Source organism: Pelecanus crispus, chromosome 9 (assembly GCF_030463565.1).
Source record: "Pelecanus crispus isolate bPelCri1 chromosome 9, bPelCri1.pri, whole genome shotgun sequence".
NCBI lineage: Eukaryota > Metazoa > Chordata > Aves > Pelecaniformes > Pelecanidae > Pelecanus > Pelecanus crispus.
Window position 1 is genome coordinate 5,655,167 of NC_134651.1, and position 22,717 is coordinate 5,677,883.

Below are 22,717 nucleotides of genomic sequence, written 5' to 3' on the forward strand. Positions count from 1 at the left end.
TTCAGCCTCAGGTGAAAAGCCACTGATTTACAGCATGGAGTTACCCTATGGATGCTGATGTAAATGAGAGCACCATGGAGCTCGGCAGTTCAGCCCATGACACAATGCCTATGTAGGTGCTCGTGGAGAGGATTAGCAGCTCGGCCATTAAAAATAAACCCCGTGCTTTTTAGGTTGGACTCCGAGCCCTGAAACAAGACATGCAGAGTTAATGCTGCATGTTGCTAAAAATAGGAAGAATAATAAAATAAAATACGCTGTCCTTGTGTTGCATTGAAATCAGTACGAAAGTCAAGTTGTTGAATTCTGCAAAAAGGATTACGATATTCTGTCATTTGGGAAGAAGAAAAGGATGTAATTTGTTTAAATTTTTAAGCCTGATTTTAGGTAATAGGAGAAGAACAGTCCAATATGGTCGGACCACATCTGCAGAATAAGTTCACTCACAGTTTGGTCATTGTCTCGGTTCTTGCACAAAGTCCCTCGGTTGTGCTTAACAGCAGCCAAATGTGTCATCAGTCATTTTGGGAATTATCACGGCAATAGATTTACTGATGCAACTAGAACACAAGATGTACCAGTGCTCAAGCTGTGGGAATAATGCTTTTTTATTTAAAGACCTGACCCTTTTAGGCTTGTTGGTTTTACCACATACAGAGACTTTCAGCATTTTTTGGTAATTAACTACAATTAAAAATACAGTGGTGTCTCAATCTTTTCTGATTATCTTAGTTGGAGAAGGAATGGGTAAGGAAACACTAGTGTGAGAGAAAAAATTAATGTAAAAGCAGAGTGGTTCACATTTAACTAGAAACAGTAGTGTTTTTCTGTGAATTAAAAGAAAAGAGAGCATCTCTCTCTGATCAGATCTGACCAGGGAGGACCCAGAAGTGAAAGATGTGATGTTTCAGTTACGTTACTCCCTCTGGATAGTCTCATTTTCAGCTGTGCTGGAGAGGGAATTTTATACAAAAAAGGACTAAAGTGGCTTTGGGGGGAAAAGAGTGAGAGAACTGAATGATAAATGCAAAAAGTAGCTATTATGGCAATTAAATGAATTTACCTGTATAATATGTAAAACCTTCTGTGGACACAGAATAGTAAAATTTTCTCATGGCACAAATAATCAAGCAGCTCAGTTTGGAGTTGTCCTAGCTATGAACATGATCAGAAAGTGAATTTTCATTTCACAAATGTAAGTATTCAGAAGAAGTTATTAAAAATACTTAATACCATGTTCAGTTCTGTTTGCAGTATCTCAGAAATTCTTGAGGAGAAACACAAATAAATCCTAAGATGAGAGACAGGAGTAAATTTCCGAGAGAACTGCTATCATGATAACAGATATACACAATACTGAGCGGAGGATATTGAGTTCTGTGTCAGCTGTTTAGACAAGACACCAAAATAAATGGATATAATAAGCTCTCATGCATTGGAGCACAAGACAGTTACTAATTGATGAGGACAGAGCGAAACATTTCGTATAAACCAGTAATCCAGGAGTGCCTAGCAGCGGGATTTGGGAGCTAACTGCTTGCACTGACTGTTGGGGGTGGAGAGTTTGCCTCTTCTGCTGCACCAGTTTATGCAGTCAGTTCTGAGCACTCATCCGATCAAGAAGTAAACCCAATAATGCACCTCTCTTTTGACCTAGTGCAGCTAAGCAGAACATCTAGCGCTTCAAATAGGACTTGTATTAGCAATAAGATTTCTTCCGTGGATACTTCAGAGGATGCAACGGTCTCTCCCACATACTAAGAATAAAAAGGGACCACGTTCTGGAAATGAGCTGTATGGAAGGTGATTATCTCAGCTGCAGAAATAAGAAACAAGCATCCCTTTAGACAGGCTTTTCAGATGAACCCAGCCCAGATTTCTGTTATGTTCATTCTTTCCACGTTGTCTTTTTCTTTTTGGCAACCCTATGTTTCTGGGAGCAAAAGTGCCAAAATCACTCGAGGGGAAGCAGATTTTGCAGCCTAGATGGCTTGGAAGTCTCCCATACATAAGGAAGTGGATCTTTCTTCTTATAAGATATTCAGCCTACATCTGAAGAGTCAGAAACCTGGGATAAGCTACTTTCTCATGTGATTGCATGGAAGATACCGAACTTCTGTCACAAGCTTTTTCCAGCAAGTCCAGTCCTCCTACCACATCATCACAGCGTGTTTGGGATCCTGACTGACTGCTGGTGGTCCATCCCTCCACTGCTAGTGTGATCCTCAAAACCCATGGTTTGAAGAAATCTGTTGTTTGTCATTCCTCCTACTCTCATTAGAAACTGCTGCTCGTACTCTAAAGCAAACAGCTCTAAAATGGGTTGAGTTGTTCAATGAAAGTAAAATACTGTCTTCTTGAATCCTTTGATGGTCTCTGATACTTTGTGCCATGCCCAAATCCCATCTTTTTCAATGCTGCTTTTCTTTCTTAGCTTTTTGGTCCCCATAAATTTTGTTCAATGTTGAATTCATTTTTAGATATCTGTGCCAGACTGAACGTTCACTACAAATTGAGTAATTAGAATAACCAAAGGTAACACTGTCCAATTTTTTATTTGTTTTGTTTTTAATGCCTTGATTATGTTAATGTAATGAATTCAACTTCGTTAAAGTTTAACTGACTGGTGTCTGGAAAGCAGAGAGAACATGTTTATTGTAGTATTGGGCCGTGTTTTTGGATTGATGTAAATTCATTGTCTTCACTGGAATTTATTCCTGTTTGAACTCCTGCACGTGAAAGCAGAGCACAGTCTTTAGAGCCTGATTCATCTCTGGTACCAGCTGTTATCTTTGATATCTGCCTTATGTAGAAAAGCGGTTGAGATGTGGGGTTTTGTGGAGACTTTCGCACACTAAGGCTCCTAATAGAGGAAGCAACAAATAAAATATCTCTAGAGATCTATGATCTGTGGTTTTGCACATAAGTAAAAGCTCAGTATGTCTGAAGTTACATTTCTTGTCATTGCTAAGGTTGGATTTGAGGTGATGGAAGACATAGGCTTGAAGAGACTGTGTGTTCTAACCCCATGGTTGCTATGTATACATCCAACTATGGCTTCATGCTCAGGTTTTTTTGTAAAAATGAGAGCATTATTGTAAAAAATAATGGGTTGAGAAATGTATATTTCTCACCCATCGGCAGATTTTTGTTTTTCCTGCGTGATGCCTCCCACCACCGTGTTAGGTTAATGGTTGGACTTGATGATCTTAAAGGTCTTTTCCAACCAAAACAATTCTGTGATTCTGTGGTGCTGCCTCCCTCGCTCAGCATCGCCAGGCGTTATCCCCAGCGCAGAGCCGGGGCCGGGCCCGTACCGCTGTGCCCGTCAGGACTCAGCAGCGGGGCTGGTTTCCTACCAAACTTCAAGAGTAAATCTTTGAAAGTGGAGGGCACACTGCATTTCTGCCTGAACCCCATGCATGTGCTCAGACCTCCAGCTACAAGCCCCTTCACGAGAGGTGGAATTAGGCTCATGACATGCCAGGTCTCTCCCTTTTTTCTGATCAAAGACGCGTTGCCGGTGCCTGGCAGTACAAGCACAATTCATCCTGTTCCTTCCCTGGCGCTCTTCTTCTGTCTGGCACCTTCTCACGTAGCCCGCGCGATGCCTCGGCAGCGGGCGTGATGAACCTGGCCGCGGCCGCTCGAGTAATCCCTCGCTCCCAGCCGCCGGCAGAGCCCCGTGCAGGGCCAGGCTGCACGGCCCCGCCGGTGCAAGCTCTTGGCGCAGGAGTTCACACCCATCCCCTTCTGCCTTCGAAGCCTCCAAAATTCTTGGAGCGGCAGGTTGCTTCTCATCTCCCCTTACATCCAAATTGGCTTGTGCCCAGAGAAGGAGGGAGAAGATGGCACTTTTAAAAATTGAGATGTGTATTCTATCGCTTGGAGCCAATTTAAGGTGTTTTTCATCTTCTGAAATATTTTCATCTTATTTGAATATTCTTGCTGAAAAACAGGTCTTTGGATACAAATGTGCAGCAAGCAGGAAGCTTTGAGTGTGCCGGGTCTGCTGTCTGCCGTGTAGGAACGGAGCTGCTTTCAAGTTACATCGCTCACTGGGCGGGGGGTTTGCAGACACAAGTGGAGATCAGGAGCCAGGGTCAGGTCCAGTGTGCAGCGAGGTGTCTCCTGGCTGCTGCTGTGTATGCATCCATGATAATGTAAAAATTTGCTTTTCTTTTTGTCTTTTTAACACAGACTTGACTGCACAAACTAACTATTTGCTAATTGGTAGCATAGGTTGAAACACATCCTCCAGCAGCTTTTGTGGCTAATGTTTTCTTAATGTCTTTTACAGATAAATGAATTAATATTAATATTCCTAAAATAAATATCAAAGCTCTTTGCTGACTTCATTGGGGCCAGAGGTTCATGCCTTCTGTGAAGGACCAAATAGTCTTCCCAGCTACTCATGGAGAACATAATACATCCCTGCTGTTAAAATATATATAGATGCAGTCATGCACACACTCACACTTACATACGTACAGCACAATAACAGGTTCAAATGATCTATCTTATTTTTATATGCAGTGTGCGAATAGGTGTGGGTGTGTGTTAATGTATTTTGGCAGGAGGAGAAATGTTTCTCCAGAGGCCAGGGATATATGTTGAACAAAAAAGAATATTAATTTGTCTGGGTAAAAGAAGAAGCGTCTTTAGAGATGTACTAAAGAGCCTCTTGTTCCTTGTGGTTTACTTTGTAAGTCTGCAGAGCCTGTGACTCCTGTCATTTGCAGCTTCCTATGCATGAGGCTGAGGAAATCAGCCTGAAAGATAATGTCTTTTTTTTTTTTTTTTAAATCAATGATAGCACGCACAGAAAAAAAACAATGGGAAAGTGCCAGTGGGGCCACTCTTTTTTTTTTTTCCCCTCCTTACCTCAGTGGATTCTCAAGCGCTTTGCTGCTGTCAGATCAAAGGGTGGCTGTACTTCAGTCAGCATTACAGCTCTTAGATCTCACCTGCCGCTCGCCAGAATCACGGGGTTCGCCGACGTGGGACGCTGTGTCAAACAAGCACCATCAGTGCAAGGGAGGGTAGTCACGCAGGGGACGGGGACAGGTGCACTTACGGAAGCTGTTCGGCGAGGTTTGCGTATTTTTACTGTCATTTATGTATTTAAAAAGAAATAAGTTCTTGCGTTGTTGACACGCGTTCCTTCGATGTTTCCTTGGCTCCAGCCGTGAATTCCTGCAGTGTTAACAAGGGGGGCTGTGAGCAGGAGTGCGTTCAGCTCGGTGAAGACCGCTACAAGTGCCAGTGCCAGCCGGGCTACCAGCTGAAGAGGGATGCCAAATCCTGTGAAGGTGAGTCCTGCACTACCTGCCTGGAGACACACATTAAAGGCAATTTAAAAGACCCCAGGCTAGTGCTTCGGGTCGCTGTATTCATTCGTATTTTCCCCTGCTTGCCAAAAGCAGCTTTAGGAACTGCTTATTAACAGGATTAAAATGGCACGTGTTTGAGGTGTGAAGTTGGCATTGGTTTACAACTTTGAACAAGATTTTGGCCTCGTAGACTCCTGGCTGTTTGTTGCACGCTGACAATGATGACATAGGTTAGGAACTTAATCGTGTTTTAATTCTAACATTTTATTACTCACCAAGCTGTATGTAGAGTTGGCCTGTAGAACATGTTTTATTCTACAGAAAGTCTTTTCGTTATCTGCTTTTGGCTTATGTTGCTCCTAATCACAATCTGATTCATTCATCCTCCTCTTCAGGTTTCTAAGCAAACACTCTCACAAGCAGAACAGAAATGCTACCTTTGGGTTTGGTTATTGTTTTTTTTCCTCGTATATCTTAACATATTCATCAGTTTTTAAGGCAAATCCACCCCCCCCTTCCCCAACACAAGCGCACACACATGGTACCCTTGAATATGCCAGAGAAAGATAGGGCCAAATTTATGGATTTATTGCGCTGAAATTCCTGTCACAAAACCGTTTCCATATGGCTCCTCTTCTGCTCGGAGATTTTACATGCTGTGTATAAAGTGTAAGTAAATCCTGCTGTTCAGCTTGCTTCCAACTCATGCTGTGTGCAACGAGCGCTTGGCCTTCAGTTTTGGCCTCCCCAAGTCCTGCCCTCCGCAGAGATGGCACACGCTGCGCTTCAGCGAGCATCCAGCCAGCTCGCCTCTCCGTCTCTCACAGGGTGGCCACATTTTGTCCCTGAGATTGTCAGAAAGAGTCGGAAAAGGGGAGCGTTAGTGGGGAGAGGGTATCAGAGACCTTCCTCCACCGTTCTCCAGCCCATTTCCGAACCTCTTGCAGCTCCTCTGCTGCCTCTGGCACTCGAGATGTCCTTGGCCAAGCCAGCTGGGTGTGCAGACCCCTGCATAAAACTTTCTAGTGTTTTTTTTATGGTATTACGGTGAGATAGACGTTGGATTGGCAGGGTCTGAGCGTGGCGATGCCCGGTCGGGTGGGAGTTGTCCCTTGGGCGGTCATGGAGCAGTTCAAACCTTCGTGTTCCACTTTGCACCCTGGCTCAACTCAGAAGCAAAATGAGCAGGCTCGGTCCCCTAATTGGTGAGGTTTTGCCACCACACAGGCAGCTGTGGCTGTTCGCTCCCTCGCATCGTGGGGCTGAGGAGGGTCAGCCACCCACCAAAGGCAGCAGTTCGTCACCAGCCAGTAATTACTGAACAGCGGAGAGGGGGCAAGGTCGGCTTTGTCTGCACGTGAGACCTTAATCCGGAGTTCACGTGTATGCACCTGTGTTCAGGGTGGTGTGAATCAAAATATAGTAGTGCAACCACCCCCAGGAGGGCAGCTGTAGTCAGAGGAAGGAGAATCTGGCTCGCAAGGGGAGCTCAGCTGGCAAAACGAGGACCAAGTAGGATGCTTTTCTCCCATAAATACCTTAGCAAATAAGCACCTGGGAGAGAAAAGTGCTAGTTAAGCCGATGGACTAGATTTTTACAGGAACAAATGAGCATAAAGTAGCCATGAATACGTTTGGGTTGGCAATTGGAGATGTTTTAAGTAGAAGAGGTGGGAGGAGGTGAGCCTGGCTGCTTTTAATTTCCAACCACAAAGGATGGCTGCTGTAGCGCTAGTTTGGACGGAGAAACTACAGCATCATGAGGGTATTTACTACAGCAGACATGGCTGTGCTGCAGGTGTAGAGTCATCCTCGCTGACTCCTTGGGAGCTAATGCTGCACCCCGTAGCCCTAAAAGGCTGTACAGAAACACCCAAGCCTAGCAGGGTGGTGCAACCTTCAGCGTGGAGGCAAACCGATGGGATGGAGTGGTGTGGCGTCAGTCGAAGCAGTGAGATGGCTGCTCCGGGGGTGAGGCATGTATGGAAGTGGTCAGCAGTGGCTGTGGTACTTGTGTGAGAGAATGGGCTGTGTAAGGCATCTGCTAGAGTGAGTTCCTTGTTGGGTTATCCAGGGACGGTAAGAACAAATATCTTAAGCCACTTCCAGTTTCCCTTCTGTAAGTCAATGCTATTTCCACCCCTAACCTTCCCTGAGAAGGAAATTTTACTCCTTACCACTTTATATTTTCTCCAGTGTAAAGTCATGGCTGCTGTGAGCAAGAAAATTAACTCGATAAGGCCCAGTTCTCTTCCTTTAGGTGCTCTAGAGTTCATGGCAGATAGGACTGGAGACCCTGTCCTTTACAACCTTGCAGTGAAGGTCTGGAAGGTCCACAGCACATGCAGAGCCCGAACTCACACTTCACCAAGAACATTGCTGCCATCCCAGATCAACGCATCACCATGGCTTTTTCAGATGAGGTTCCTGGATGTCTTGGGACATCTAGGAAATGAAACAGTTCCAGTAAATGTTTTGCTGTAGTGTTTAACAGCTCGGAACAGAGCTTCATAGGATGGAGTCTTTTATCCACTAAAGTTATTAAGTCAAGCAATAAGAGCCAAATGGGTAGGAAAAAGAACACTAATGAGTTAGCTTTTCCTGAAACCTGTTTTTAACAGGAAGGAACAGATATGTCAGTGGAAAACAAGTCAATCAGTAGTTGCCTTATGTCCTGAAGATCTTTCCTTTACAAACTTTTATCTTGTCTAAGGACTTCCAAGGCTGCTATCTTTATTCAAGTTACTATGCTGTACTAACATCTACCCTATAATTTGTTGTTTGCTTGTTGTCGTGTCACAGAGCATTACAAGTTTTACTCTATGCTGTAATCATTCTGAAATTAAAGCTTTAGATGCTCCGAAAACCTTTACAATGTGCAGGTTTAAGAGATGCTCTTTGATAGTGATTTCATTTAATTTATCCAAATAACAAAAGAATCGGCACATAACTCAATATTTCATATCGGCAAGGAACGAGTTCTTGCTTGAAGCTAAATCCTTTGTAGAGTGAAAATTGTCAAACTGCAGAGCTGAGTTGTCAGCCTTGAAAGTGTCACGTAGGATGAAGTGCTGCTGTCCCTTGGAAACCTATTTGCAACCTATCATGTTGAAAGTCCAACAGAAAATTTCAGTTCTACATCCTTAACGGGGATTTTTTTTTTTTAATTTTTTTTTTTTTTAATACTGTCAAGTCAAACTCTCAGCGTGCAGCCTTGAACGGTTATGTTCTGGAGCTGCCAGGAGGTGAAGCAAGGGAATTTGAAGGTGTTCTGCAGCAATGTCCTCCTTTGCCTAATGGTGGCAGAAAATGCCACTGGCTACACAGAAAAGTGAAAATTGGAGGAAATGAAAAAACCCCTACCCCATATTTAGATGTACCTCTATAAAACAGAGGTCTTTCTCTCCTATTCCCTTATCCTGCATAGCTCTGTGTATGTATGTGGTTAGCCACTGGAAGAGCAAGGCAGCAAGGTCTAGAGGAAAAGACCTTCAACACTTCCCCAGGGTCACTGAAACCCTGACTCCACTGCCCTTGCTGTTGAATTGATGTTGACTTTCTCCCTGGTGACCCTGTAGAAGTGGGCTCATACAGAGCTTGACATGGCCAGTGAAGGAGATGTTGGGCTGGAGGTGAGTGAGGAATGCTGGCCAAATGTCTCAAATCAGACAGTAATCAGTAAAATGCTAAAACTGAATTAGAGCTTCATCTGTCAGGAAATAGGCTTAAATTTTAAAAAGCTTTTTATCTGAAACTAAGAAGAACTCTAAAGGGCACATTTTCAAGGGCGTCCTCCAAATTTGCCTATGTAATGTTCTTCACCAGTGTGTTAGTGTAACTAGTACTCCAAGCTGAAACCTCAACCTTGGGCTGGATACCAGATTTTGGTATGAAACTCTGGCGCTTAACTCCAATCACACCTGTCCAAACAGTCCCAGGAGGTCTATTTTTGTGTGTGCAAAGTTTCTATTCGGGCAAATACATCAGTATGCTTCCAGCAGGTATGTGTTCCTGAAATAAAACCATAAAACACAGTGAAATGTTTGAGGTGGAGACTTCTGCAGACACTTTATAAATAGTGTTTCTAAGTACTGGCCACTTAGAGCAGCTTATCCTTGAAAAATGGTATGTTATTGTTCAAAAAAAGAAAAAAAAATCTTCATGTACAACATGAATGGCATATGTTTTTAGACCGAAGGAAGTCTTTTGGGGCTCTTCAACATTTATGTCGTCTAGAGACTTTTAAATACACGTCATTCTGTGGCAAACTCCGCCGTTGTATGTGTTTATGGGTTCACGCGTCTTGGAGTGCTAATTGCTATTGTTTAGAGCAGCTCTTGAAATCTGCTCAGTTATGGCAAAATAAGGATAAAATGTACTTTTCTTGTCCTACTTCCAAGGTGTAACACGAGCCCAGTTTCCTGCTGTTTAAAGCATTGCTGGTGCTCGTTGAAAAATGCTGTCCAGCAAGAGAGAAAATAGCATACAGAAAAACAACGGCTTTACTGTACACCAAGTTCTGTCAAGTATTTTTTTTTTTTCAGTCTAATCTCTTACAGCTACAGTAATCTTCATTGTTAGTTGTAACGATGGCAGGTAAGGCCATTTCCAGACAAAAACGTGACCTTTAAGTTGACAGTGTGGTCTAATTGGTTTCAGTGATAGAGCCCTGCACAAGTGGGAATGGAGGATGCTCGCAAATCTGTCAAAGTGAGAGAGGAATTGCAAAATGCGAGTGTCATCCAGGGCATTATCTTTCTGCAGACAAAAAGTCCTGTTTAGGTAAGAAACTACGGACTATTTATTGGGAAGGAAGGTATTAATCAGTGCGCTGGATTTCTGAGCTTTGAATAGAAAGGAACATGGTATACAAATATATGTATGCATTTTGAAACAGCAGTACTCTCTGTCATATTTATGTCAGCCGGTAGTCTTGAAGGACCATTTTAGTGATTAAAATTACTCTGTGATCTCTTAAATCATGCTTTCTGGCAACTGGATTTGTAGATGCTGTAGTGTTATTCTTGTAGGGTCCCTTTAAAATGATGACCCAGATACAGCTCCTGGAAAATTGGTTCAAGTAACATTCTGAACCAGGTCACTGAAAACCTATTTAGAATTCAAAGGGCTTTTTAGCTGGAGAACTCTTTCCATATTAATAGAGAAACTACTGTGAAGGAAGAAATCATGAAGTCTAAGATTTCCAAAGAGAGGAGCTTAAAAAGTTGAATTCCAAAGTCCTGTATTTAGTCTGGGATTTACAAAAGGATCTGAAGCATTTCTGACCTGAAATGTGGGGGAATTAGAGACCAAAATACCCGCTTTTCTCTTTCAATGTGATGCTTGGAAGCTAGATAGTTTATCAGTTCCATGAAGTGCAAAGCACCTGTGGACTTCATGGTGCACAGATTTTTACCAGCCTTGACCAGATCTACCAGGATCAGGGTATGTATTCAGGCACTAATTTGAAACTCCTCCTTTTGAAAACTTGGCCAAAATTTTGCCCGTAGTTAAATTGTTATCTTCTCTATACAGAATACTGGGTGCTTTGTGAAATACTTGCTTCCTACACTGAGTGTTTTACTCAGTTGCCTGTAAGCCCTTCTGCGAGTAGCGCAGAATCACACTTCGGTGATTCTCCTCTCTTACTGGGATTATTCATGAGTAAGGTTACTGAAAAACCAAAGTATTTTTAAGTAGCGTAGACATTTCACTGATGATTAATAGATGAAAACAGCAGTGGGTTTAATACAAGGGTCAGCATGTTACTCACTTTATCTCGGATACTCATTGACAATTCTATTAATTTACATATAAGCTAAAGCACTAGGTAACTTGCAATGTTATATTTTGGAACAAAATTTTCTTCCTGACCTCATGGCAACAGTCTTTTGAGTTATTAAGCATTGTGTCTTACCATGGATATACAATTACTGTTTTTTCTCCTAGAAATTATTGAACGTCTTTTGCAAAATTCCAGCTGGTATTTGACTCTTTGGAAACCGAGCTAGAAGGAGAGAGAGGGCAACTACAGTGTCATACTTCAGCTATGAGCTGTATTTACAAGATATGGAGAAACGTGTGCAGGATGGTGGCTGTGGTTCAGTTTTCCAACTTTTTATTTTTCTATTTGGAAAAGCAGAAAAAGAGAAAAGAATATTTACAGCATTTGGCAACGTACTCTACTTGCAAAGTGACAGTTAATTACAGAAAAAGGAGAAATAAGCCATTGTATTCTAAACAGCAGCTACTCACATTGCTGCTTCAGAGAAGCTGTCATTTATCCTGAAGTTGCCATGAGTTGGTGCGTGGTGTTTGCAGTGCCTGGGGCCTCTTTTTGCAAGTAGGCTGATTGCATTCGTAAAGCTGCTTGTGTTCAAGTACGAGGGGCCGTGAGTACGGCACTGGTTACAGCACGTATGGAGGAAAAAAGACCTGTTAGGGATTTGATGTGGTAAAAGGTGAGGAGCTGCACACCGGACTGTTCTCTCCTGTGTGTGAGAGACTAACCCAGGATCGTTGCCGTGAATAATCTGTATTTTGCAAGCGAAATGTCAGAACAGGAGAAGCAGGAGGTCAGTTAGGGGTTTGCCATGCGTAAGATAATGCCAGTCCTTGCAAGGAGGTTGGTGTTTTCTGCAGCTGTGCTCCACAGCAGCAGTATTTAGTGTAAGCTTTTGTTGTCTTTTTTCCCAATTATTATTCCTTAAAAATATCCTCATGCTCTTCCACTAAGTTTTTAGGAAGATGGATGCCTTCGGTGACATTTAACACCAAAATACAGACTAGTGAGTGTAAAGCTGAGGACAGACTGCTTGACAGAGGACTGGGTGAAGAGCAGTCTCCCCACCTACCGCTCTTCACTTTTTTTCTTTTCTTACAGGGGGGGTGAAACTCCTCTGATCAGAGTAGGTGCCTCCCTGCTGGACTTCTGTAGAAGAAGCTGCAGGATTCAGGGATGTGACAGAGAAGATCTGTCTCCATCGTGCCTGCTGAAACCCAGCCACCACTTAATCCAAATCTTTTGACATTTGGAAAATAATCAGCTATTTCCTGCTCTGTTAATTTAAATATAAAGGCCTTGAGGACCTAGTGATAATTTTAGGGTACTGGGTGGTAGGACTTTCTTTTGAGTTCTTCATGTGACTTCTTTTGCCATTGCTCTTTTTACAGGAATAATAAACAAGTCTCTTTGGCTGATACTGTAAATATAATGTTTGGTATTGTAAATATTCACACCGAGAGGTTCAAGGTCGACGGTGTTTAGAAAGAAAGATTGTTTTGGAGAATAATGTTGTGAGTTCAGCATTCCTGGATTCGTCAGATGCTGTCGTTTGCAGACTAACATCAGGACGCTCTTTTCAGCGGACATTTGGAAATACAGCCGTGTACGTGTAGGGCAATATTATTTTTTATTTTAATATCCAAATGAATGTCTTTGCCTTTCTCTCTGCTTTGCAGACATTGATGAGTGTGCAGAAGGGAGAGCCAGGTGTGCTCATCGTTGTGTGAACACTCCGGGATCCTTCACCTGTGTCTGTAATCCCGGCTTTGAGCTGGGGGCTGATGGAAAGCAGTGCTACCGTAAGTGACACTTTTACAGCTATGCATTTCAGACTGTCTTATCTGCAAACTGCTATGCTTCATTTTTAATTCAGTTGGATTAGCACTCCCAGCAAAATAAATGTATGCAAAAGCTTGAGCTTAATACTATTTTCTTCATCTTCTGCTACTGCTGGTTTTGCAGGTTGATACATTCCTAAGCCTGTGTTCACAGACCTTAATTACTGCATTTCAAAGAGCAAATAGCCCTGTTGGTTTATCTTCAGAGTCTGGTGAATTCTATTGCAGAGCTACCAAAATATTGCTATTCTATGAAATATATTCATTCCTGCCCTCCTCCTCCCAATTTTTTTATATGCTGGATGGGATGCAGAAGAAAAGCAACGTGATGTTCTGCTCTTGTCTTTTGTCTGTCCAGGTTTACTTACATTTCTCCTGAAATTATTGATGCTGTTAAGTAGATGCTTTTAAAAAAAAAGGAAAAAAACCAAGATTGGGGATGAAAAAAAAACTTGGAACAACTAAAATTTCCCCCACTAAAACTATGCTGAGCCCTGTTGTCTTCCCTCACATGCTTACCTCCTGCCAGCGGGGTTTCTTAAACAACGCTACTTTTCTTGAGAAGGGGACTGAACCCCTGCGCTGGTAGTTGATAGGTGATCCCTGGGCTATCCTTGAGGGCAAATTTAGATTAATAAAGGAGGTGATGTGGAAGAGTTGGTGTTATTATGGACCTAACATAAGCTCACAGGAATGCAGACAAAAGCGTGACCTGTTTTAGCAAAGAGGTGGGCAAAGATCGCTCAGTCTAATAATACTGTGCAAGAACTTTCAGCAGAATTTCCTTAGGAAAATATGCTGCATGCCAGAGAATGAATGCTTTCTTTAAGAATGTGTGTGTAAGAAATACTTATTAAGGATGAAGTTCAGTTTCAAAGCATTAACATACATTAAAAACAAAACCCAATTATGTGAGAGACATCCTGGAGAATGATTTCATAGGTGATAGGGAACTGTGAGTAGTGCAATGACAGAGGAAATGCAATTAATATACAGATATGAAATGATCTGTTACGGGGATAAAAAGGTGGTTTAGACCACTTAGATTTCATTGTGGTTTTTTGATAATATTTTTTCTCAGATGTTCAACACATCTCAGGGGATGGTGATTCTCTGTGCCTTATGTACAATAGTACAGAGCAAACAATAAAAATAAAAACATTCTGCATATATTTATGATCAGGATTATCCCAGTGTTTGAGCAATTTACAATGTTTGTTTATTCTTTCATTTCCCCGGTGGCATGGGGAAGAGCTGTTGTTCCAGTTTTACTGATGAAGAACTGAGACAAAGTAAATGATGAAGATAGTGTATAAAGTCAGATTCTGCATTTGATCACTGGGTTTCCTAAATCCCAGCTTAACACGTTGGGCAGGAGACTAGGTTTCTTCTCCCTGGTGCAAATAATCATACCATGCGTGAGATGTAGCCCTCCATATATGTTCTGCTAATTTATACCCTCTTCCAGCTGGACTTGCATTTCTTGTTGGCAGGCAGGGCCATAAAAAGGGATCAGAACCGCCGACACAGATGTGTCCGTGAGCCGCGGCAGTGGGGCAATGCCATCCTTCTGTACCAGATCTGATGGCCACCGCTCTGAGCTGGGGTGTTTCTGCAAGTCTGATGGCTCTTTTAGGGACAGTGTTTCCTAGTTCTCCTACGTAGCATGGGAAAGTCATTCTTCTCTAATTAGCTCTGTAACAAGACAGTCCAGATAATTCTTTAAGAGAAAATTTGTAAGTGACCTTATGTTTTCTTTTCATCCTAAAGAAATCATTTCATGAAGTACCTCAGTGGGAATGAGATGGACAGATGTTCCCTTTTCTCTCTGAGGGTTTCCACTGGACCTGGCCAAAATGTTGTCAGGACTGTCCCATGCAGCCGAGTGCAGGGTGGGCTGTCAGCGCGAAGGGGGCTGGTGACGGCGGCGTACCACCACCCTGTCTTAATTGCAAGGGGGACAGAGTTTCAGCAGAGGAGCTGCCGTGTGCCCCCTTGAAGGGACATCCAAGGGTCAAAACCTGCAGATTGTTTTGCTTTGTGGTTAGGTGTCAGGCTCGGCGACAGGACGCTGCTATGAAGATTTTAAGGCATTTGTGTTTGGTGGATGTTTCAGAACCCAACTCTTCCCCATTCGTATACAAAACTGAAAGCTACTTTTTGGAAAGCATAAGCAGTCTGGGTTGAGATGAACCACCTGGGTTCCTCAGATGGTTCCTTTCCTCCTCTGGGGCAAGGGCAGAACTCACTGTTAGGTTCAAACAAAGCATAAATCTCAGGAAACCCGTGAACGCTCCCGTGGCAGGCAGACTGCTGAAACGGTGAGCCGGCTTCACGTTGCCAAAGTCGAGAACATCCGCTGTTATGACACAAGGAGACAAATACCTGGAGTTCAGCGACTCCAAATCGTGCTCTTCTTGGGGGTGTGTGGGAGCTGAGTTTATATTTCCTGCCACAGCACTTGGCTTATGGATTCTTTTTTACGTAAGGCTTATTCTCCGGTGACTCTTCCCCTGTGCTTGCTTTTTAACATCCTTTTGATTTATTTCTCCGCAAGGCATTGAAATGGAAATCGTCGATAGCTGCCAGGACAACAACGGCGGCTGCTCTCATCACTGCGAGCACACGACTGCGGGGCCGCGTTGCTCCTGCGACGACGGCTATCGCCTTGATTTTGATGGCAAAACGTGCGCAGGTAATTCATGGCAAATGCTGCGCCTCCGCGGGAGGAGGAGGAGGTGTGGCGGGTCTCTGCAAGGGGAGCCTGCAGGAGAGCTGTCGCTCAAGGAAATACCTTCCCACCCCCTACCCTTCTCCTACAAGTTTTAATTAATACCATCCTCTGGCGCTTCCTCAGCCACTGCTCCAGCTTGCCTTGCTCTGCATGTTTGCTGGGATTATTAATTAACGAGGGGAAGGGGTTCTGCCTCCCAAATGGAAGATGACACTTTGGTGCATCACCAGTTGCAGCAGCTGTATCTTATTGTGTCCAGCCCAAGCATTGCTTGGCTGAATTCTTTTCCTTGCCTTCCTCAGCCGGCGGCTGGGAAGAGGGTCAGCTCTGGCTGGGAGCGGTAGCACTGCTGTTCTGAAGTCCTTCATGTGCAAACTCCGCTTTGTGTTGTGGAAGTTGCTCTATTTCCATCAGATTTGCTCAGTGATGAGATTGCACTTCTGGCTGTGAGAAGTCTCGCTTAGGAAGTGAAAGCAATAGAGTTAGATTTGTTTTTATTTCGAGAGAAGAGCTTAAAAATTCCTTCATGTTTTAAATGATTTTACGATGTGATTTTTTTTGTTTACGGCTTTTGCTATGCAAACTGTATCTCATTCTGGTTTAGGCTTGCTGTCACAATGCCATTAAAATTTTAAAGAATAGCCAAGAAGAGGGGGGGGGCGGGGAAAGAGAAGGCATCACAGAGCAGTATAGTAAGACATGAGGAGAGATAGAGAGCGGGAGCTGTGGTGAATGTGAGAGGCATTACAGACAAGAGGAGTCTTGCAACAAAAAAAGCCAAGTGCAGGAGAGAGGAAGGAGCAGGGGAGGAGGGAAGCGCCGAGGTCTGCAAGGGCGGTTGATGCTGGAGCTTAAAAAGCAAAAGAAAAGAAAGTCAGGGAGGCAGATTAGGACCCAGAGCCTCGCAGGGGCAGATGGGTTACGCGGTCCCGTTTGTGTACGGACGAGAGGAGGCAGAGCAGCCTCCTGCCCGTGCCCCGGCTGCTGGTGGAGATTTCGGAGGCGAGCAGTTACTCTGGCCACAGCGAGGGAAGTGAGAGCGCAGGGGAAGGGTTTGGCAAGGCTGAGGACATGAAAACCTGCTCTTAACAGCAAAAATCTCCTTTTTGTTGGATGCTCATTTCGCATTCCTACACAGACAAGGGAGTGTTGCTAGACCCCAGAGCAAGGCGTCGTCTGACGTACTGCAGAGGAGCTCGGCTTGTGGCATTTCTGGAAAACACTCCGTGTTCAAATAACCTGCATTAATCATTTTCACGCTGACCTCCTCACCTCGATTGATTAATTACATTTTCTTTCTCCTCTTTCTCCTGCTGGTGTTGCCTAATAATGTTGGTACTCCTTCCAAGGTTAATTGAGACACTGACCTTTCCCATCTGCGGCTGCTCGTCTGGGTACCGTTCAAAAGCGTTTTGCAGACTCAGCATTGACAAGGTGGCCCTTGAATGGCCACCAACCCGCGCAGCAGGCTGCAAGGGCTGAGATCAGCCGAGAGCCTGCAGTAAAAAGATAACAGCTCGATTCTCGTATCTAATCACCAGAACAGCAGTATCGACGACACCAATTTCCGGGTGGACACAGGGCAGGATAAGGAAATGGGCAATTAGTTATCGAAAACTACAGTTGCACCGAGCAGGTGCAGATGCGTTGTTGGATCAGAGCTTTGTTTCACTGTTAGTTTGCGTTGAAAAAGGTTGAACGTACAAAAATGTAAATGGTTAAATGTAGATTACTGTTAAATAGATAGTATTTGTGGACTGGTGAGACCTAGTTGTCGTCTGTTTCGTAAATCACCTCCTGGCACCTAAGACTTGCAGAAAAGATGCTTCTCCCTGGACATGGAGGGTGTTGCTGCTGTGAGAGAAGGTAGAAGACAGCCGCTGTCAGGATTCAGACAGTGTTTTCTGTGGGTGAAGGGAGAGGAAGACGTAGAAAGGCGTGTGCTGAAAAGCACTGTAGCCGCTGAGCAGAACTGTGGCAGCAGCTCAGACGGTGCCCAAGGGCTGAACGAGCTGCCCCTTCCTTGCAGAGCTGGACGAGTGCGAGACCGGAGAGTCCTGCTGCTCCCAATTCTGCATCAACTACGCGGGCGGCTACGAGTGTGCCTGCAAAGCGGGGTTCCGGCTGAACGCCGGTGGCTGCGCCTGCGACGGTGAGTCCTTTGATGCCAGCGGCTCGGTCTAAGCAAGCACAACAGCACGTAGAAGAAACGCTGTCAAAGCTCGTCACGGGGCTTTGTGGGCACTTCCCTAGTAAGAGAATCAGTGACCGTCTGCCAGCTTTGCTGATAAGGTTTTACAAATGTGTAATTTCCACTTTTTGAGACTGGAATACAGTAATAACCCAGCATCAAGCATGGAGAAGTGGGGCTGTGGGAAACGAGCCAGCAGAGAGGAACCTTTCCCCCCTCTCTGCATGGACACTGTCTATTGCTGTGTGTTAAAGACTACTTCTACAAAAGGAGAGCCCTCAAAATAACCAAAGGATCAACTGAGCTTAACAGCTTAAAGCAGCTGTTTTCACTTGAGACAAAAACATAGGTGAAATAATCTGTTCCACGTTGCCCTGAAATGTTTTAATATCTCCAATACTAGTGAGAAACAGAGCCCCAAAGCACTAAGAAAATCGGGTTTTCTCACATGCAGAAGAACTTTTCGGGTGCAGCGAGGCACAGAGTATGCTCTCCAAGCAGAGGTGCTTGCATCTAATCAGCATTTATATCTGTTTTTTCCAGATGTGGATGAATGTCGTCTTGATAATGGCAACTGCGACCATGTCTGTGTTAATTCTCTGGGGTCGTACGAATGTGCGTGTAAGGAGGGTTACAGGCTTGGTGTTAACAGATGGTCCTGCATTGGTAAGTTATTTTTACATCCTGAAGGCCATTAAAGTATTTCCCACCAATTTGAAATGTGAATTCAACTGAGATTTTCACAGATCCTGGGATTTTGGGAGCCCAACTTGAGCCATCTCTGAATGTTGCCGGGGTAGAGCTACGTGCAACACGTGGATCCCAGGTTCATCCTCAAGTAATGGGTTTTGCCAAAGATTAATGGGAGATGAATGCTTAAATCCCCTGGACATGTGCAAAAACCTAAACCTCATCTTTTAGAAATAAATACTAGTTTGACAGTTTTCTTGCACTATTTGATGAAGTTTAACATCCTGTGGAAAAAAGGCAGCCAGATTCTGCTTTGATGAACCAAGGCGAGTTTCCATTAAAGTCAGTGGTGTGATTCTGGAATTCTGCCAGTGTAACCAGTACAGAGTTTAACCTACCAACTTAATTTTATAACCAAGTTTAGCACCTGCTAAACCTTGGGAAGAGTTTGCTATTTTAACCAGCTCCAAAAAGAAAGCCAACTGATTTCCCATCATTTTAAGGCTCAGATTTTATTTTTTTCTGAAAATAAATTGGACAGCCAGCCTCACTCTATATTTGTCATCTCCAAAATGAGCTAGAGTAATGACCTTCATTAACTAAAAATAATCTCAAACTTTAAGTGAGGAAAATTAACTCCTCGTTTAATTTTTTTTGGACTCTCCAGGACTAGAGTTTATTTCCAGAAGAAAGGAAATGGAACGATTACCCCCCCCACACCCCCCTTTTCTCTCTTTTGGATAGCAGAAACTCTGTTTATAAATACAGATGAGAAAATGAATCGGCTGTGACTGCTGTGCAGACTGCACAGGGGTGTAGCTGGAAAATCTACCAGCATAATTAAATAAATAAAAAAAAGATGTAAATGAAAGGAAAGTGTTGCAGAGGAAGACTCGGGGCCAGGTCCTGATGGCACGTGTGTGTGTGTCAGCCCTAGGTGGGGAGGAGGCGGATGTGGAGGAGGCAGCGGGGTTTGCCGGGGCTCCAGGGCTGCAGTTCAGAGGTCCCCCCCAGCTCCTTCGCTACGCGCTTGGTTCCATCTACGAGGATGAAGACGTGCGAGGAGAGCTCACCCTGGTGCACAGGGTCGGTGAGTGAACGAGCGTCGCTTTTAGCCGTCGCAGCAAACGGGGGGAATAGTCTTGGAAAGAGGATTTGGGACGAGAGCGGTGCTGGGCTGGCCGGGCTTAAGCCATCAGGAGGAGCAGAGGAGGGGTGAAGCATTAATCCTGCTTTCTGCTTGTCCTCCATGCCAGCGAGGAGGAGGCATTGCCACATGTCCCATCCCAAATGGGACATGTCTGGGGAACGGGAAGCTTCCCTGGTCACAGCTGCTGCTGCCTGGATGCAGCGGGGAGGGATGCGGAGGGAGGCTTGGGAAAAGCGAGCAGCACAGCAAGCAAAGGGATGGGAGGCTTCTTGGAAAAACAGGGTGTCTGCACAAAGCCCCAGAGGCAACAGACAGAAAGATCCTGTTCATCCCGGGTGCAAGAGGATTGCGTGGGTTACTGCAGTGCACAAAATCCCCCAAAGCTGCTCTACTGAGAAGAAGCCCTTGGGAAACGCTCCCTTTCTCCTAGAGCTAGGAAAGAGGGGTGTGAGGGCACGTGTGCCTGTTTACAAGCCCTTTTATAATAATTGGAGGGGTTTTTGCTTAAGATATTTGCATTCTTGTTTGTGGAAAAAACAACCCTTTGGAGATTCAGGTCCCTTTTGATGCTTTGGGCACATTCCCCGGGAAGATCACAGAGCCATCCGCGTAGAGCTCAGGCTGGCCGAGAGGTTGGCGCAGCTGGTGGCAAACGGAGCACACGAGTACGCAGTCACAGGAGTTGGGTGCAAAGCAGCTTTGCACCCCACCTGGACTTTGCGTGACTTCAGTCTTCCCACCTGAAGGTGGAAACTTCACCACTTAAAGAGTATCAAGAGTCAAAACCCTGTGCTTTCTTTCTGACGAGCGCAGTATGTGCTGGTGGGTCACCAGGGAGGAATGAGATTTCTTATTTTTCTTATGTATGTCCTGTGATTTTTATATGAGCTCTAATTACTCATCCGAGGACTGTGCCCTACAGGCAAAAATCAGGAACTGGTCTTGGCTTTAATAAAAAATTAACTTATTTTTATGAACAAAACTGCTAGGACCTCCCAAAGCGCATAGCATCCGGCCGGACTCAACAACACTGATAACCAATTGGGAAGCTGATAAATGAGATTACCACAGGCAAAATTATCAGGCCTAGAAACCACAATCAAATATTTATTGACCAGTTTTTATATGTTTTATTTATGTTTAGCCACATAAATTTGGGTATTATCAGTCATAGCTGAGCATCTGCGCTTTTTCTAAAGCTGAGGCTTTGCAGCACATGAGGGTTTGCAGGAAAAGGTGGTGAAGAAATGAAACTTTTAATGGTTTAGTAAGTTCTTTTACCTCCCAAATATTGACTTATTCCATATACTTTCAGGCATATTTTTGTGCTGCTATCTATATTCTAAAAATATAGCTTTAAACAATAAGCTGGCATAAGTAATTATTTTCTATAGATTGAATGACTTTTTAATGTAGAAGCATGACGTCTTTAATGGTAATTAGTATTCTTCTCCTGAAGTATGAATTTGTAACCTGTTCCAAGTGGGAGCACTGGGATTCTGAATGTCTCTGAAAGCTTGGGCATTTGTTCAGCTTCAGAAAAAGGAACAGTTGGGTGCTGAGACCTAGAGGAAATCTGGCCTCACATAGAAAATTGCTGGTGAAAAGCAACCAGCCTGCTGACTTACTGTTAGCTGAAATAATCTGCCAGCTCGCTTTCAGGTGGTGTTCAAAATCCCCTTCCAAAAAGCCTCCAGCCACAGCCATAAAGCCTCGAAGGCAATAAACTGACTGTGCGGGTAGGATCTTAATGTCCTCGAGATATCTGAGCGGAGAGTAACGTTTATGTTCTATGCCTTTCTCGATAGGCCCCACAAAGAGAAAACATGGGGGTGCGCGTGTCGGCGCTTGTATTTGGGTGCAAGGGAGAAAAGGAGGGTGGGGAAGGGGAGGGAGGAATGCATTTCCCTGTTTCTTCGTTTTTCTAGATAGACTAACCCTTTTTTTTCATATCCATGAAGAAGAAAGGAAGAGGTAAATGTGTATTATGCTTTGTTTTCCTAGAATAAGACTTGAACTATGCTGTTAAAAATACCACTTGACTATGCTTAAATAGCACCACATCCACCTACTGCAATAGAAGAACAAAAAGGAGAGCCTAGCAGGGAGAAAAGGAGATTCTCTCCCAAGAAATACTTTTAATTACATGCAATATTATCAAGCATTAGGTGCAAATTCACTTTTTCCGAAGGCAGAATATTTGCTCTTAAAAAGTAGTTTTAAGTGCTCTTTGGGGAATTACAGCATTTAAAGGAGGAAATTCCAGCTAAAGTCTCAGCTTTCCTTTTATTTAGACTCTACAATTTGAAGAGAAATTTGGGAATCTCCTTTTGGGACTGTCTTTTGGGATGACTCAGTGATATTTGCAGTGCTACCAACATTAACGGTAACAACGTGAATACTTTTTTTTTTTCAGACTGTCAATGTTGCGCAGATGCCTTTTTGCACTTGTGCACCTGGAACGATAGGCAAGAGCTTGTGGAAGTATTTTGTCTGGATGCTCACTCAGCCTTCTGTATTTTTTTCATTTCAGTTTGCCTTGATCACGCTTTTGGCAATGACTGTAGCTTGAGCTGTGAGGATTGTCTGAACGGAGGCCACTGTAACAGTGAACACAGTGGCTGTGTTTGCTCGCCTGGCTGGACCGGCATTATCTGTAATGAAAGTGAGTACAGGGTGTTTGCAAGGTGGGGACTTCATCCTAGTGCTGTGACACTGCAGGTAGGTAGGAAATAGGAATAACCTGTTGTACTTTTAATCTGCAAAGCTCTCTAAGGAGCACAGCTGCCTCACAGGCAGATCAAAATTTTATTGTAATGTGGCACATTAAATAGAAGTTGTAAGGGGTACTACAGTATACGATACGAACCCTCAAACAGCGAGGTCTCTGCCGTCCACTGCAGTAACCCCTTCCTCAGTATTTGTGTTGGTGTTCGTTCCTGTTCACTCCGCTGCTGAAAAGTGCCAAGGTTTGCCTGCCATGCTTTGCTGCACAA

At 44.0% G+C, this 22,717-nt stretch overlaps 1 protein-coding gene across 1 annotated transcript in view; it reads left to right on the forward strand.

Annotated features, from left to right (window-relative positions):
• Nucleotides 1-22,717, forward strand: part of LOC104031406 (uncharacterized) — a 204,478-nt gene that overhangs the window by 137,974 nt on the left and 43,787 nt on the right. The window contains exons 7-14 of the mRNA XM_075716822.1: nt 5,187-5,312; nt 9,993-10,115; nt 12,795-12,917; nt 15,514-15,651; nt 17,720-17,842; nt 18,425-18,547; nt 19,509-19,661; nt 22,255-22,386. Coding sequence (XP_075572937.1) covers nt 5,187-5,312; nt 9,993-10,115; nt 12,795-12,917; nt 15,514-15,651; nt 17,720-17,842; nt 18,425-18,547; nt 19,509-19,661; nt 22,255-22,386 — 1,041 coding nt within the window. The remainder of the gene's footprint in view (nt 1-5,186; nt 5,313-9,992; nt 10,116-12,794; nt 12,918-15,513; nt 15,652-17,719; nt 17,843-18,424; nt 18,548-19,508; nt 19,662-22,254; nt 22,387-22,717) is intronic.